General features: G+C 35.4%; 1 protein-coding gene across 2 annotated transcripts in view; it reads right to left on the reverse strand.

Moving 5' to 3' along the window:
• Positions 1-16,073, reverse strand: part of astn1 (astrotactin 1) — a 233,134-nt gene that overhangs the window by 9,193 nt on the left and 207,868 nt on the right. For both annotated transcript variants that reach the window (XM_059563470.1, XM_059563469.1), the window contains exons 17-20: positions 14,036-14,304; positions 13,349-13,482; positions 13,075-13,226; positions 206-338 (exon numbers count right to left, since the gene is read on the reverse strand). In XM_059563470.1, coding sequence (XP_059419453.1) covers positions 206-338; positions 13,075-13,226; positions 13,349-13,482; positions 14,036-14,304 — 688 coding nt within the window. The remainder of the gene's footprint in view (positions 1-205; positions 339-13,074; positions 13,227-13,348; positions 13,483-14,035; positions 14,305-16,073) is intronic.

Consider the following 16,073-nt stretch of genomic DNA (forward strand, 5'->3'; position numbering starts at 1 on the left):
TGAAAAACAGAATTTTATATCAAAATAGAATTATGATAAGAGAGGTGGTTTTAAGAGTAGTGGGTGCTAATGTAATATTTAAAAAAAAAATCAAATGAAATTATACATTTAAAATCATTCTAATGATTAATTCACTGATTTATTTCAAAATGCAAATGCTGCTATTTTGTGGAAAAAAGTAATGTATATAACAGAAGAAACTCACATGTATGTGATGTCTGGCTCCAAGCAGCGTATTATCAAGGAGATAGTTGAGAGGGGATCAGGGATGTCCCCCAGCATCACACACGGAGATTTGGCCCCTGACATGATGTCATCCACAAAACTCAACATGGTCTCTGTGAAGAGAAGACTTTGTTTAGCACACACACATAAATATACTCAAGATAACAGGACGCTGTTTTGCAGAAGAATTTCCCTTACCCTGAAAACCCTGTCTGATTCTGACCCAATGCTATGGAAATAAGTTTTCCCTACTTCCTCTGTTCAGTGGAACAGGCTAGAACCTTCCAGGGATGGAGACACTCTGTTTTAAACATTTCGACCGGAGAAGATGTCAGTGGTTTGATTTCACACGAGACGCGTGATCAAGGTATGAGTGTCAGCGATCTAAAACCCAAATAAAGAGCTATACAGAAGTTACCTGAGGAGCTGATGTGATTTGACTTTCCTATTAAGAAGTGGACAAGAAGACTGTTTGCCCAGCTGGCCTGCAAGCATCACAGCACATGAGCGTGGGGGCCTCGAGTGCTTTTCATAGCAAAGAGATACCTCCCGTCCGTGGATGTTGAACCTTTTAAAAGCAGTGGTCACCCTGCTTGTATTCCTGGAGGCCTCCTCTTCAAAAATATCAGGGTTCTGAGAACATGATGCCAGGATAAACGCAGAGGGGATACGACTGTGTGTATGATTATGTGCATTCTGTCACCAGAAAGTATGTACAGTGCTTGTGGGGTAAAGAGTTGAGGAACATGTGCTCTGACGTAAATGAAAAGTGACACTGTGTGGGACTGCAGCAGTTTATTCAATCAAAAAAAGGTTGCAAAAAGGCAATAAAACCTTAATGTGTGTGGAAAATTGCACAAGTGTGTTTTTAGGAGTTATAAATTGTGTGCCATTTATGAACTGGGGAACACATGATATCTTAAAACTGCTAATGGCGGACTTCTCCTCTGGGAACACTGAATGGGAACAGTGGTTTAGGAAGCGCCTTAACTGCTCATTATTTTTTAACCATGTTAAAGAATATAATTACATTAATATGGAAGCCTGTTTCTGCCACAGGATAAAATAATTGACAAAAATCTCGCAATTCTAAGGTTATATCTTTTAATTCTGTTTTAATCATCAAATAAACAATACAAAATTTAATTGTGACTGTTCTTCTCAGGATTGCGAGTTACATCTTGCAGTTCTGCCTTTATTTTTTGGGAATTCTCACTTTATATCTTGTATTTCTAACCATTTCTCACAATTCTGACTTTATGCAATTCTAAGAAAGTCTGAACTGTGAGATTAAAAAGTTAAATTTACCCTTTTAATACATTCAATTAAATTAATTAGTTAATAAATAAAGGAATAGTTTATTTAAATAATAGTATGGGGACCAATTCTTACTTTTAACTAGTTGCTTATTAGCATGCATTCTGCTGGCATATTGGCTGCATCTTAGTACCTATAAAGCATATATTCTGCATGACCATATTCTACATTCACTACCCAACACCTAAACTGGATGGATGGATGTTGCTGTAGTTCTTAAAAACCAACATAGATGGGGGAAATTTTGGACTTGAAATTTATGATTTGACTTTTTTTATGAAAGATGATAAAGACAATTTATTTGGAAAGGAAGGTAAACCATACATTAAGAGAATAAGATTATGGTCACCAAACTAATATTGCCAGTGTAATTAAAGTATCCTTACCTTTTTACTTAAGCTTAACACTTGTCTTTTATTTTTATTTTGACTCATGTTCATTCTCTCCATTTTAAGTGTCATCATGCATTTGCATGGAAACTTCCAATCTAGTTCCCAACACCAACAGGTCTGAAGGAAAAAAGGTCTCCAAATAAAATGTCCACATAACTAAAGCCATCAGTATCAACTGTGCGCAGTGTTTCCATAAGGCAGTACAAGAAATGTGTTCCATGATGCTTTAACTCTCTTTGACAAATGGTGATATGAAAATAATAATAAGCTTATATATATATACACATACCTATCAAGATATCCCCACCTCTTTATCAATCTAAAGCTTTATCTGACAATCGTTACTAGTACAGGTGTCTGGCAAATGCGGCGGAACTTATACTCTTTCATCATGTTCCATTCTCATGCCTCAATCCCATTTTTTAACGGGAAAGACCTGGGCTGACATGACCACACTACGATGCCTGGCTGCCCTCTTTTAAACTTTCATGGGCTTTGACCAAAAAACATCTCTGATTCTCATTATTTTGTTAAAACATCAAGGCCCAGCCAGGTAAAGGGAATCCAAGAGAATTTGCAAGACATTTTGGAGGAGATTCACCCATAATGTTGAAGAAAGGATACACATAAGTTCAAAAGTTCAAAACTGCTATATATGCAACATTTAATAAAAGAAAAAAGAAAACACAAACAAAAGAACAATTATTTGCTAAAGGGTACAGGGACCGCCAAGTGAATCAAAATTTGAAAATGCAGAACATGACCGTCCACAGCAGACTCAGACTGGAAAGCACTGAAGATGACACCTGGCTTGCTGAATTATTTTGCAGAAGGACATTTTTCAATTCTATAAAGTCACGTCAGATAATGGTAAGCTAATTAGTTCAAACATGTGAAAGCACTTTGACTTGGTCTTGTGCTGCCTGCTTCTTTGTATACATAAAATAATATATTTTGTGGTTGAACATTTATTTGGGAATACCCTATCCTAGTATGACCTCAGTCAAGGACTGAACATCATGCCAATTAATATCCCTCTGATTTATCCGGAATTAAAGAAAAAATAAAAGGCATAGTTAAATTTACGGGAAAACACTCAGCTAAAGCATTTATTGTTTTAAACAGATGTTGGTAGTGAAAGAAAAAAAATATAAAAAATCTGGCATCTTATATGTTAAAACCAGCCAACCAACCGGACGACTAAAAGATGTTGTCGTACAGAGAGTGCATAACATTTTCAACAGTTCAAAGCAAGACCCTTCTCTCAACATCTGAATCAAAGACAACATTCCTCAAACAACTCCTACGTTCAACCTGAGAAACATCAATACCTTGATGTAAGTATCAGATTTGTGCATTACTGAAACAAGATAAATCAACTGTGGATAAAAAGAGAACATAAACCTTGATTGAAATACATGTGTCTATGGTAAACATCGAGCCATTGTGTACCAAAATATTTATTTTGCCTATGAAATTCAGTGGATGGCTTTAAAAAACATAAATAGGCAACAGCTGTGAATTGGATTCATGTGAGCTTCCAGTGTTTTGAGCCTAAAGCTTTTCCACAATGTTTGCCATATGTCTCCTCTAAACTGATTTGTTGCTACTTAGACACATAGACATTACTGTCTCTTCCCTGCGGTGAACCAAGAAGCTGAATGTGTATAACAAACTAAACTGTAGCAGAGGACAGAGAGCAAGTTTAGGAAAAGAGACAGAGAGAAAAAAAAGCAAGAGAGGAAGAATGAAGAAAATGAAGGAATTTTCTGAAATGTAACCTATAATGACAATTAGCAACTGAAACTGATTTAGGAAGTCATTTGTTGCCATGACTTTTTGATCATATTATTTTATTGATCATATTATTGTACTGCAACATGTCTATGCTGTACCCAAATCAATCATTTCTGACGATTTCTACAGCCATTGCAAATATACAAGATCGAGTGCGTCTATTTACCTCAGCAGCAACCGATCTCGCATTCTCGCATTTAGCTTTAACATTAGCTCTTTCTTATTCTTGGAACAAAGTAGCTTATATTTAACATAAAACTTTTATTAACAGAACGTATAAGACATGTTGTAACAAATAAATAAAAGTTTTTCCCCTTACTTCAAACGAATGTTTAGTTTGTTGCTCAATATTATTATTAATAATAACAATAAAACCATACAATGGCAAATTCAAACTTTGAATGTTTATTAACAAAATGAATAAGGAAAATATGTTTACCCGTATATACATAAATAAATAAACAGTCTTTGGATTTCCCCTTTCTTCAAAACGATCGTAGTTTCTGGTTCATTATGTGCCTATTAATTAAAACACACCAGCCACATAATAGTACAATGGCAAATTTGCATAAGCTGTATATTAAACATCTAACTTTTATTAACAAAATGAATAAGACGGATAGGCTATAGCCTACTTGCGTAATCCAAATAAATAAGGTATTTCCCCTCTTTTAAAACAAATGCTTAGTTTATGGTTCATTGTTTATATATATATATAGATAAAGGTTTATATAATAGAATTGGGGAAGTGATAAAAAAGATGCAAGGAAGGGAGGAAGTGAAGCAAAAAAGTAAAAAAAAAAAAAAAAAAAAAGAAAGAATAAGAAAAAGAGAGGAAGTAAATTTCTGATGCTCTTTGCAAGACATATAGAGGGGACTTTGTTTCTACCAACTCACTATGTACAAGTAAATATATAATTACAAAAACTCCAAAATCTAAAAAGAAAGCAAGAAAGAATAAAAAGCTTGTATTAGACTTAGGCAACAGCCTGAGCCTGACTACACATATAGAGGATCTTTTGTTTCTGTTGAATAGGTAAACATTTCAATTAAACAACTCAAAATCCATCACAGGAGCAACTCAGTATCCAAAGAGCTGGACGTTTTACCACTTCCACTAAAAGGAAAAGCTCTGGTACCAAACACATGTGGCAGCCCGGCAAAACACTCCTCAAACAACATCTGGCCTTCGTTGTCTACTTTGATGAACAGAGAGAGAGCGATGGATAACAATGGTTTGTAATCCATCAATTCTTGGCATTTCCTTCACAAAAATGATCAACAGACTCAATCTCCCACATGGAACATATTGTCTTCTTCGACAAAAAAAGAGGATATAAAAGGTTAATTGTTGCAGAGGAAAGGGGGTTAAGCGCAAAGCAGAGTTTACTTGGATGGGAGTGAAAATGAAAACTCTTTAATCTGTTTTCATTTTTATGCAAAGAGCTTTTGATATAAATGTTGCACTTGTCATGTACGTCATAGCGCCGCTAAGAGCTTAGCTGCCGCTCAGCTTCGATTAAATTGTAATTCATGCTCTTTCCTACATTTTGATAAACTCCCACATTTGACAGCAACCAACAGGTGATAACACTTAGCCTTCATGGGTTGTAAAGGTAAGAAAAAAGCCTGGAAGACTGTATATCTACTGAACGTGACTAAAGGCCGACCACTCCAAAGAAAGCCGGCATAGAATGAGAAAATACACAGAACACATTTGAAAACAAGAGCTGGTCCAAAAGCAGATACAGCAATCAGCCCTATTTAACAGATTATAAAACATATATCAATCATAACTACTATTAATAAAAACCTCTGAAGTATTCACAAAATCACAACACACAATCAAAGACCAAATGTTCAAAACTGTAGGGGAACCAAATGTAAGTTTGATTCTGATATTGAAAAATGAAACTATCACAAACATCAATCAGAATAATAAAAAAATACATCTTATTTGAATACTATTTTATAAGACTAAATGTTGCTATTGACCAATCAGAGTCAAATATTCCAAAAACGTTATACTACAACCCCAATTCCATTAAAGTTGGGACATTTTGTAAAATGCTATAAAATCAATAATCTGTGATTGTGGTAATAACGATCTCTAAACTTTTCACTGACCAAATTAAATACCTTTGTTAAATATAAACACATTTTGATGGCTGCAACACACTCCAAAAAAAAAAAAAAAAAAAAAAAAAAAAAAAGGTTGGGACAAATGCAAATTAATGTAAACATTTTAAAGAATATCCAAATTATACTGTTTTGAAATGAGCAGGTGAATTAGTAATAGGTAAGGGTATCATGTTTGGGTATAAAAGGAGCATCTCAGCAAGCAAAGCTGGATCATGGCTCATCACTTTGTGGCAAATTACATGAAATAAATAAACATATTAATAATAAACATATATATATATATATATATATATATATATATATATATATATATATATATATATATATATATATATATATATATATATATATATATATATAATTAAAATAACATTTATCAAAGCAAAATCATATATATATATATATATATAATTAAAATAACATTTATCAAAGTAAAATCACAAAAAAATTTGGTCTTTCACCAACAACCACTGACGGACTGGGAGAAAAATACAACCCAGGATTTTCTTCCAAGTAGGCCAACCACAAAAGAAGAAGAATTCTAATGATTTCCACTACAAATACCATCAAAACATGACAGAAAATCTAGTTTTAATCATTAAAACCATTAAATAAGAAGGTGACCGATTACCAAACCTTTGCAAATGATGTGATGGTTTCCATTTTATTTATTTATTTATTTTTTCAAACGAGGACTGAAATAAATGTATTATTGTTTGAACTATCTTGGATGGTCTGAGTGCAAATATATTTTCAGCACAAATTCACAATATTTTTTTGGGTGAACTGTTCTTTAAATATTCAGTAATGTATAATTTCATGTCAATGATAAACAGAGGCTGTATGGTTGTTGGGTGGAGACATGCCTGTCCGGCAGCACATGTTGATTGCTCTTGAGCAAATGTCCATTTGAAATACATGGAGGTGGGGGTCTTTAGCACAGCTCAAGCCACCTTCATTTCTGTTAAATCTTCTGTAAAATCAGAGCAGCAACTGTATATCATAAAATCATCTGTCTGGATAGAAAACTTGAGGCCCTATAATGGGCAGAGACAAAATGTTGTCGTGATTTGGAACTGCAATTATTAATGGATGATAATGTGATCCTCTTGGTGTTCATTGGATATTATGTCTAGCACTTTCCACAAGTGCAAAATTATCACACAGTGGAGTCACAATGGAAATTAGCATTTCAAAATCTAATTAAAACTTGGAAATAAATAGATTGTTTCAGGAGGATTGGGGTCAGTAAGATTTTTAAATAAAGAAAAATAATGCATTAAAATGATCAAAAGTAACAGTAATTATATATTATGCAAAGAGTTTCTATTTAAAATAAAAGCTTTTCTATTCCTCAAAGAAATCTGAAAAAAAAACACCTGGCTTCCACAAAAAAAAATATTAAGCAGCACAACTGGTTTCAACGCTGATAATAGTAAGACATATTGAGCACCAAATCAGCAGTTTTAATGATTTTTCGACAATTAAGACTGGAGTAATGGAATAAACATTCTCAGACACACACATACATTACATGTGCAAATATAAAAGCACCCACCCAAATGAAAACAACTTAAATGCTTGTCCAAAAGTATGTGCACGGACAGACACACAGATTTGTGGGAGTATGAGTGAATCAGTGCCAGCTTCAGCAGTGCACCTGCTCAGGCTCCAGAACCTGACCCCACTCACAGACATAGAATGAGATCATCCTCCAGGAGCAGTGCTATGGAAACATTCCTCAGGAGTGAAACTGTGTCTTCCACCTATTCTGGAAAAACATTGCCTTTATTTATTTTTGTCAGAAGCCCTTGTTTTGCCTGCTGCTATCATCCCTCTACTTCACTAGGGGAAGTGGGGCACCTTATTCTTTATGCCACCCGTGGGAGGGAGCGTGTCTGTTTATGGGTAGGATGTTATGTCCCTATGACCCTTGAGCGAACCCAGCTGTTATTGTGTGATCAAAGTTCTGACATCAGTCTGGCGAGGGAAGCTGTTTGTTTTCACAGCGTGTCGGGTCAGGGAGAGATGACTAAAGACAGACTTCCCATTTACACGGTTCCCACACCATGAGAGAGAAAAGCAAATGCAATGATGTCACGTTGTGTGCCTGATTCCAATTAAGTGCTCTATTAGCGTGCAAAGCTGGCAAAGACTCACGGTGTGTGCTATTATTATATTATCAATGGGCTAACTCTCCACTCACACACTAACATTTTTTTAACTCCTTACATGTCCAGTAAACACTTTAAAATCCAAGTCAAGTCTAACTTTACAGGAATAGTTCATCCACAATGAAAATTCAGTTATTATTTGTTCAACCTCAGAAAAAAGTAAATCAGCCACAAGGTAAGATGAGATCTTGTTTCTAGGCAACCATACACAATATAAAGCACTCAACATCATTTTCAGGAAGAGAAAATAATTTCATTGTAAAGGTGGTGAAGGAAATCATTTAATTTATGTGCAAAATTAGATTTTTCTCTTTCCAAGTGAAGTCCCTGCATGTCCATAGTTACAGCAATTTACAGAAAACTGACACAGGAGTATTTTTAGACACTTTCGGGTTTAGTTTTTGCTCTGTACTAAACAAATAAACAGTTGGAAATCAAAAATAAATCAATAAAAAAACATCATAAGAAAAAGCCATAGCGAATGTCACTTCTCACTAGAGCTTATGCTACGCCTACAACCTACGTTATCCGCTGGAACCCCACTCTCTCGTGGACACGAGTACAACAGTTAGCAGAAGCTAGAAATTACGAGCCGTGCAGAGCACTTTTTATGATGGATGGACTTTGATTATTGCACTTCTATTCTTTATATAAATATAGCCAGGGGCGTAGTTTATGGGGGGGATGGGGGGGAGGTAACCCCCCCAATATTCAAATCCATCAGTTACAACCCCCCCATTATTTCAACATGAAAATCACAGTAGATCAAATGAAAAATATAATATGAAAAAATAGAATTCATTTATTTTGTAAAAATAATTTTGTTCCTAATCAAATATGAGTATGTCATAATAAATCAGACAAAAAATACTCCCCCTCCATTGAACCGATTGGTAACGCCCAACCAATGAGTCGCACTTTCACCAAAACAAGCGAGTGGTGTTTGAATGGGAGAGCACACGGTTAATGTTAACGCCAAAAATGAAGAGAAGCGCTGCACAGCGGACTATATTCAACTGCTGGTCAGAGAGGGATGCAATAAAAATAAAGCATACTGAGAATGAGGTATGAGAATATTGTGTAATAGTTAGTACACACCACATATATTTTAGCTAGCTAATCTATTGCAATGTATTTAGCTATAACTATCAGTATAACAAGTTACCAAAGCAGCTGTCTGTTTTGCTAGTATATTTTTCAATAGTGTCTGTAATTATCAACGACAAAAGTATTCACATCGGTGTTTGTTTTCTTACTAAATTAATCTGACTTTTGAACGAATTGGATGAATTAACGATTTAAGTGGCTAACTCATTAAAACAGTGAAACGCTGCCGCCTACTGGCGGTTTCCATACTTAATTTCTTTCTTTTGATAATCTCTACTATGTTAGAATTTTATGAATGATGATTATACACAAATTTCATAACGTTATGAGGTGTATAATCTCTTAACATGTTTTTATAACAGATTCGAGGTAAATATAGCTGCAGGGTAGAAAAGTCAGCAGAGGGAGAGGAGGAGCAGGTGATCAGGTAAAGAAGATGCCATTCAATCAATAAAATAAAATAAAATAAAAATAAATAAAAATAAAATAAATGTCTAAATGTTGTCTCTTTCATATTTGTATATGTTGAATTTGTAATCAGTTAAAGCATGTTGCCAGATAGGTAGATAGATAGATAGGTAGATAGATAGATAGGACGAAATAAATTATCCAATAACAATACACATAAAAAAAAATTTTTTGAAAAAAATAACGGGGAAGCATACAACGTTCAACCCCCCCCAATGTTCAAACCAAATCTACGCCCTTGAATATAGCTCTGATTGCATTTCTGTGAAACAAGTAAATCATATACACCTAGGTTGACTTGAGTGTGGGTAATCATTGGGTAATTAAATTTTTGGGTGAACTATCCCTTTAAGGCAGAGAAATGAAATGGTCACTTGTTAACAAAAATGTATGTTTTGCGCAGTTACTGTATTAGCACAGATGTGTCAAACGAATGCTGGTAAAATATGAACAGGAGATTGCAATGACATGCAAAGTGGGAAGCAAGTTACATGATTTATTAAATTTTTTTGCAGCAAATGAAGGACAGCCATGTCACAGCTTAAAAATCAGATAAGGTAATAAGTTTTCTGCCCTGTGGAGTACATTCAGAACCTTTAATAAAATGCTCAAACATTGCTTGTTCTGGTCACCTTTTAATCGGAAGCTTGTAAAGAACAAGATGTTACTTCTGTTGCTAAAGAGGAAAAAACAGAAACAACCATACGTATCTGGCTTGGAGTAAGACCTCTATGATCATCTCCTCATCAATCTCATTTTCACAATTCCACATTTGGACTTGATATAACATGATGTTCTTTTTTGCTTTAACAGTCACAACGTGTCTGAAGTCTAACTTGGACAGGACAACATAAGAGGTAGTGGTGGACAGGCAATGGGCATGCTTTTAAAGTGATAGAAGGGAATGGATGAAGATAGAGGAAAATATAACGGGGAAGCCAAAGGCTGTCATGGTGCAAACATAGTTTGAGACTCCGCACTATATTTGGTAAAAGTACCCCTAAAGTTGGAGGACATGTGTTCTGCATCAGTTTTTTTATAGAGCTAATGATACAAGTGTAAGCCTGAAATCATTTACATATAAACAAGGGCATAGCAACCATTATAACGTGGGATAGGATCATTATATTTCAGGAGTTTCATTTTGCTTTGCCGCAGTTCCAGAGTATAGCCTGGCAGATAAAACGACTTCAATAACAAACAGAAGTATTATCCAAAAGATTGCACTGTCAAAGCACAAGGAGCTGAGTGTTTGATTCCCTTGCAATCTTTCACTTTCTCTCTCTCTCAATCTCTAATATACATGTATAATACAGTATTTAAGATTCAAGATGGTATGATGTTTCAATAGACTTTTTTTAAAATATTATTAATCTTTCTTTTTCTCAGTATTTCATGATGAACCGAATGTAAAAAAATAAATAAACAAATAAACCTTTTGTAACTGTAAATGTAATACTGAAATTGTTTTATCAATTTAATTTATAGAATTAATTTACTTCATTCAAAGAATTAATCTTACTAACCACAATCTTTTGAACAATGCATGTGCTTTTGTACTATACAAAAATAGCCTTAGTAAGTTAGTTAGTTTATTTAAATAAATGTAAAAAAAGAAGAAGACATTTCTAGCAAAAGTTTCTGATGTTCATCCAAGGTTATTTAACATATGATAATTCTTGCTTCATCCTGAATTCAATCTAATTATTACAAGAAACAACTTTTGCTCTGCCCTTCCCCAACTTCAAGGTGGTCTTTCTCATTGTATTTACAACACTTCACAGTTTAAGCTGTGAGCGGATCAATCAATCATCGGCTATATCTGACACACACACAAAACGGAGCATTTTCAGGGAGCTAAATGTGTGTGTCTTCAGTTCTTATGGAGCACAGCAAGTCCAGTATCAAGACCTGCTTTCTGAAGAACCATTGATCATCTCTGTGAAAAATCGATTCACATCTCTGGCGCTGGTATATAGCACAGTATGTGCCTACGTACAAAGATCAGGGGGACTTGAGAGGTGATGAAAAGCACAACTTTAAAGATAGAGGCCCTGGGCAGAGCGCTTAAGTGTGTCTGAGGTGGGCTCCTATTTGGCATGCCAGAAACTTTCAGGTTAGGACATATTCATTCCACTCAGCAAACCCTGGCAGAACATTAACACAGACTTCATCCAGGATCACACTGTCTGATAAATGAGGATTAGAATGAACATACATTCACCCTGATTGGGGTGATAGTTTCTGACGTATATTCGTAATATTTGTAATATTCACCTCAAACGGTTTCATTCTTTCAAAATTACACAAATGCATCAATGTCTAGAATCTAATCTAATAGGGTAAATGTACAACATGGAGGTTATTTCAGATCATGTTGCAGATTATTAATGATTTAGAGGCCAAATGGGATGCTTTATCCAGAACTTTTCAACACAATAAAGCAGAAAATACAGGCAATATGTCACAATTATCACAGGCCAGAACAAATGAACTATAAACTATAAATGGTTGAGAGTAAGAGGTGGGCATTCACACTGAATTCAGACTAAAATGCTCCATCGTGGTCTCATCTGACTGCAATCTGATCCCATGAAACAAATAAGCTGTTTTATGTTTTTTGGCTTCCACAGACGATCTCTAGATGTGTGTTGTTCTTTTTAGGAAAGCGTCTTGCATGCTTTCCTCACACATGATCCAGTTGACTAGTTCACCTTCATCTGCTTTCTGCTACTGAACTGTGATGCTTAATCAAAGTGATCTTTGGCTTCTCTTGTGGTTTTGTCTTGAATGATCACCCTGTCAAGGGAGTTTCTTTGCCTTCTTTGCCATTCCACGATAATAGGACCAATGGTGTCAACTGGAACATCCAAGCACTTGGGTAATTCTCTAAATTTAAGCATTTGTTTTACTTTATCTCTGGAATGGTCCTTAATCTTCATTTTAACAGCCGTCCCTCAGATTTACTGCACTTAACTGCAGGGCTTTTAGCCATAAATTGTAGTGGCTATTTATAATTCACAGGTGGAGAAAAAAATGCATTTTTATAGCATTGTTTCATTATTTTCAACATAAAATACAGCTACATTATTTCATTTTGCCGTTCAGTCTTAGTGCTGGTAAATTCTATTAAAATTAATTTAGATTTCATATATTCATGTGCAGTTTTCCATTATCACAAAATAAACCTTAGCAGGATGATCAGGACCCCAGTGTGAGGCAGAGGGATCTTGTTTCACCCTGAAGGGGTTTAATTTGTGATAATGACTGGCTGAATGTATATAATCACACGTATTACACAGCTACTTCCCAAATAAATGGGCATTGAGTATATTTTCTCTTTTTGGTATTTTAGCCTTTATTATGTAATACAGCAGAGGCAGACAGATATATGTGGGTAATCATATACAGTATCAAATGTTTTGTATAAGCTAATCTCATAATTTGCCTACCTGTCTCAACTTTGGAGTGATCAGTCCGCTCTGTCACCTTCTCTTGACTGATTAGGTAATCAACAATTCTCACTCCGATTGGCGGCTCTGCATGATTCCATTCTATAATGACCAATGAACTGCTGGGCTCGTATGAATGGGATAGCTTGAGCCTGGAGTACAGTATAAAAACAAGATTGATCATTTAAGACTTAATGTTTGACCAAGATCAGAACTTTTTCTTTAAAACCTCACTTGTATGATGATATTCAGGTTATAAATTCCCTGAACTCACATGGGTTGAGGCAGAGGAGCGCAGGTCGGGAGTCCATCTGTGCCAAAGGCATTGGAGTCACATCGACACCAGTCATCAATAACATCACCTTTAGCAGAGCACCACAGTACACTCATCATAGCCTCCTGCAGAGCCTGCATTAAAAGATAAAGATGAAGAGCATGTTATAATAATATTATTCTTAATTATAAAGAGCTATATTAATCACATTTATATAACACTATTTCCACACACAGTGATATTTACAGAATAAGTGTGGAAATGTACTCTACCACCACTAGAGTGCAGCATCTACCTGGATGATGAATATTCGTATACACCACAAATGTTTTAGAGATGAGGATTGTGATTTATTTTTTATAGAATTTAATTATATAATATATATATATATATATATATATATATATATATATATATATATATATATATATATATATATATATTTTTTTTTTTTTTTTACATCTAGCTATTTTTGATGAAAAGCACAGTATTGTGTCCCCATCACTATACTGGTGCAATAGTTCCTGCTCAGACTACCTGCCAAGTTCAACTTCAGTAATACATTGTCCATCTGCAATCTTTGTTTTCCCCAGGACGTGTCCCAGCCTGGCTCATCACTGCTTAGCTTCAGTGGGTAACCTGGCAAGAGCTGCGGAGTGAGAGTATAACATTATGAGTCACAGATACCTGGTAGGTCTCGTTGCTGTTGACCAGCTCATAGACTGGCGTGGCTTTAGTGATGTTGAGCAGCACAGGTTCTGCAGGACGTGCAGGCCCAGGGCTCATGTGGCAGAGGTGACAGGACAGAGGGCACTGGCCCTGGCTGCTGCAGTCCATGCGCACCCCTGCCGCCATGCGCTTGGCACCCGAGTCCAGCAGGCTGGCAATGTATGCTGGGTAAGTAAGCGTGCGTGGCTCTTTGTCCCGTTCCTCCGACTCATCTGACGGAGAGTTTCCTGAAAAACAAAATTCCAAATGATTTAGATTTTAAATAATTATATTAAGAATCATTCAGTCTTTAGAATCGGGCTGTTTATGTGATAAGATTTCAATTAGGATTATTGGTAATAATTATGATATTACAATAAACTTATGTATGACTATTATTATAATAATATAAATAATGCATATTTATGAATGAATAATATTATTAACAATACATTAATTAATAATTAAATTAGATAAAATTAGATTGTAAAACTTCAGACACTAAACCATCATTTGAGTCTAAAATGAAACTGTATTGAGTAAAGCTTTGCCTCTCTTTTATGCCCATCTCAAAAGTATATTAACTAACACTTGCCTACTCTGCAGACCTTCAAACACACAAAAGCTATCAGGAAGCTCAACAGCCAATTAGGGAATACCCTTTCACTTCAGCACACTTTAATAAAACACACACACAGAGAATTTATGAGCCAACAGTGTGAACAGAAAATGCAGTGTGAGAACCCATTATTCCTTCAGCGTTTCAGAATATCAAAATTTTGCATAAGAGACACATGAGGAAATGAAAACGCAGTACCCCATAGTGCACTTAATAAAGCAACAAAAGCACTGTGCAAAATGCTAACATATCAGTCAGTCCTACCAAACCAAGTTTTGCTTTAATCTCAGTGAGATCTGATTGCAAATTTGACTTATATAATTTAAGATTTAATTTGTTTAGGGAGAATCAGAGCAGGTCTTTCTTTCTCATTCAATATCTAAATGTGTTCTGGTATGCAGGAGAAGTGCAAATAGTTATGCAGTTGACCTTTTGGGATGTGATGGGAGCAAACCAGCCCTCAAGTCATTCTATCCACTCTCAAGCTCTTTACAAAATAAAACACTTTCTTAAGTATTCATAGAAATCTAAATGATCTAAATTGTATCTTCCACTGTATTTCTTAGAGACAAAGCGCTGTAGCTGTGCCAAGGAAAACATAAAAGCTCTTAAAAAAGGTTCCTCCAAGTAAATGGATTAAAAAGCCTGTAAATTGCCAAATTTGGATGCCAATCAGAAAGCTTGAGCTCCTCAGAAGATACTAATGTGTTAAAAGTGTTTCATCAAATGTGATGCCAGCTGTAGATTAAGAAGGCATTACCAATATTATGCTTAGCTGGTGCTTTAATTAGACAGAGTGAGAGAATGAAAAAGAACAAGAAGAAGTGGGGAAGAAGAAATAGGGAAGGATGGAAGAATCGAGCAAGAGAGAGAGAGAGAGAGAGAGAGACAGTGGGAGAGCTGCATACTCTACAGTGTGCCAATTTGCTATGACATATTTTCTCTACAGCTCTGGGTTTTGACAGTTATGAAAGCAGCATGATGCATTGCAGGCCAAATTAAAACAGGAGAGTGAAGGAAAACATCTCATTAGATAACTTTCATTTTAGTCAGTTGATTTGCATGGAAAAGCACAGAAAATCTTATCATCTGAAGTGTCTCTTTAAGCTCAGAGCTATTCTCGGTGAAGAAAAAACCCTTTGATATTCTCAGTGGTTTGAGGGATTAGTATTTATAATTGCATGCAAATTGTCAGTTGTGACAAAGGTGAGCATTTGGAAATTGCTCGGTACCACAAACCAGCATATCTTCACCACCAACTATACGTAGATATTCCCTAAAATAAGACCTGTGCCAAACAGCCAAAACACTAGATGGCACAAGAGCTCTAGGAGGGGATGCAAAACGCACTTGAAAGCAGAAGGGAGGGGGTGACCTAACAAACTGCATTATCATGTC

The sequence above is a fragment of the Carassius carassius genome, chromosome 12 (assembly GCF_963082965.1).
Source record: "Carassius carassius chromosome 12, fCarCar2.1, whole genome shotgun sequence".
NCBI classification, from domain to species: domain Eukaryota; kingdom Metazoa; phylum Chordata; class Actinopteri; order Cypriniformes; family Cyprinidae; genus Carassius; species Carassius carassius.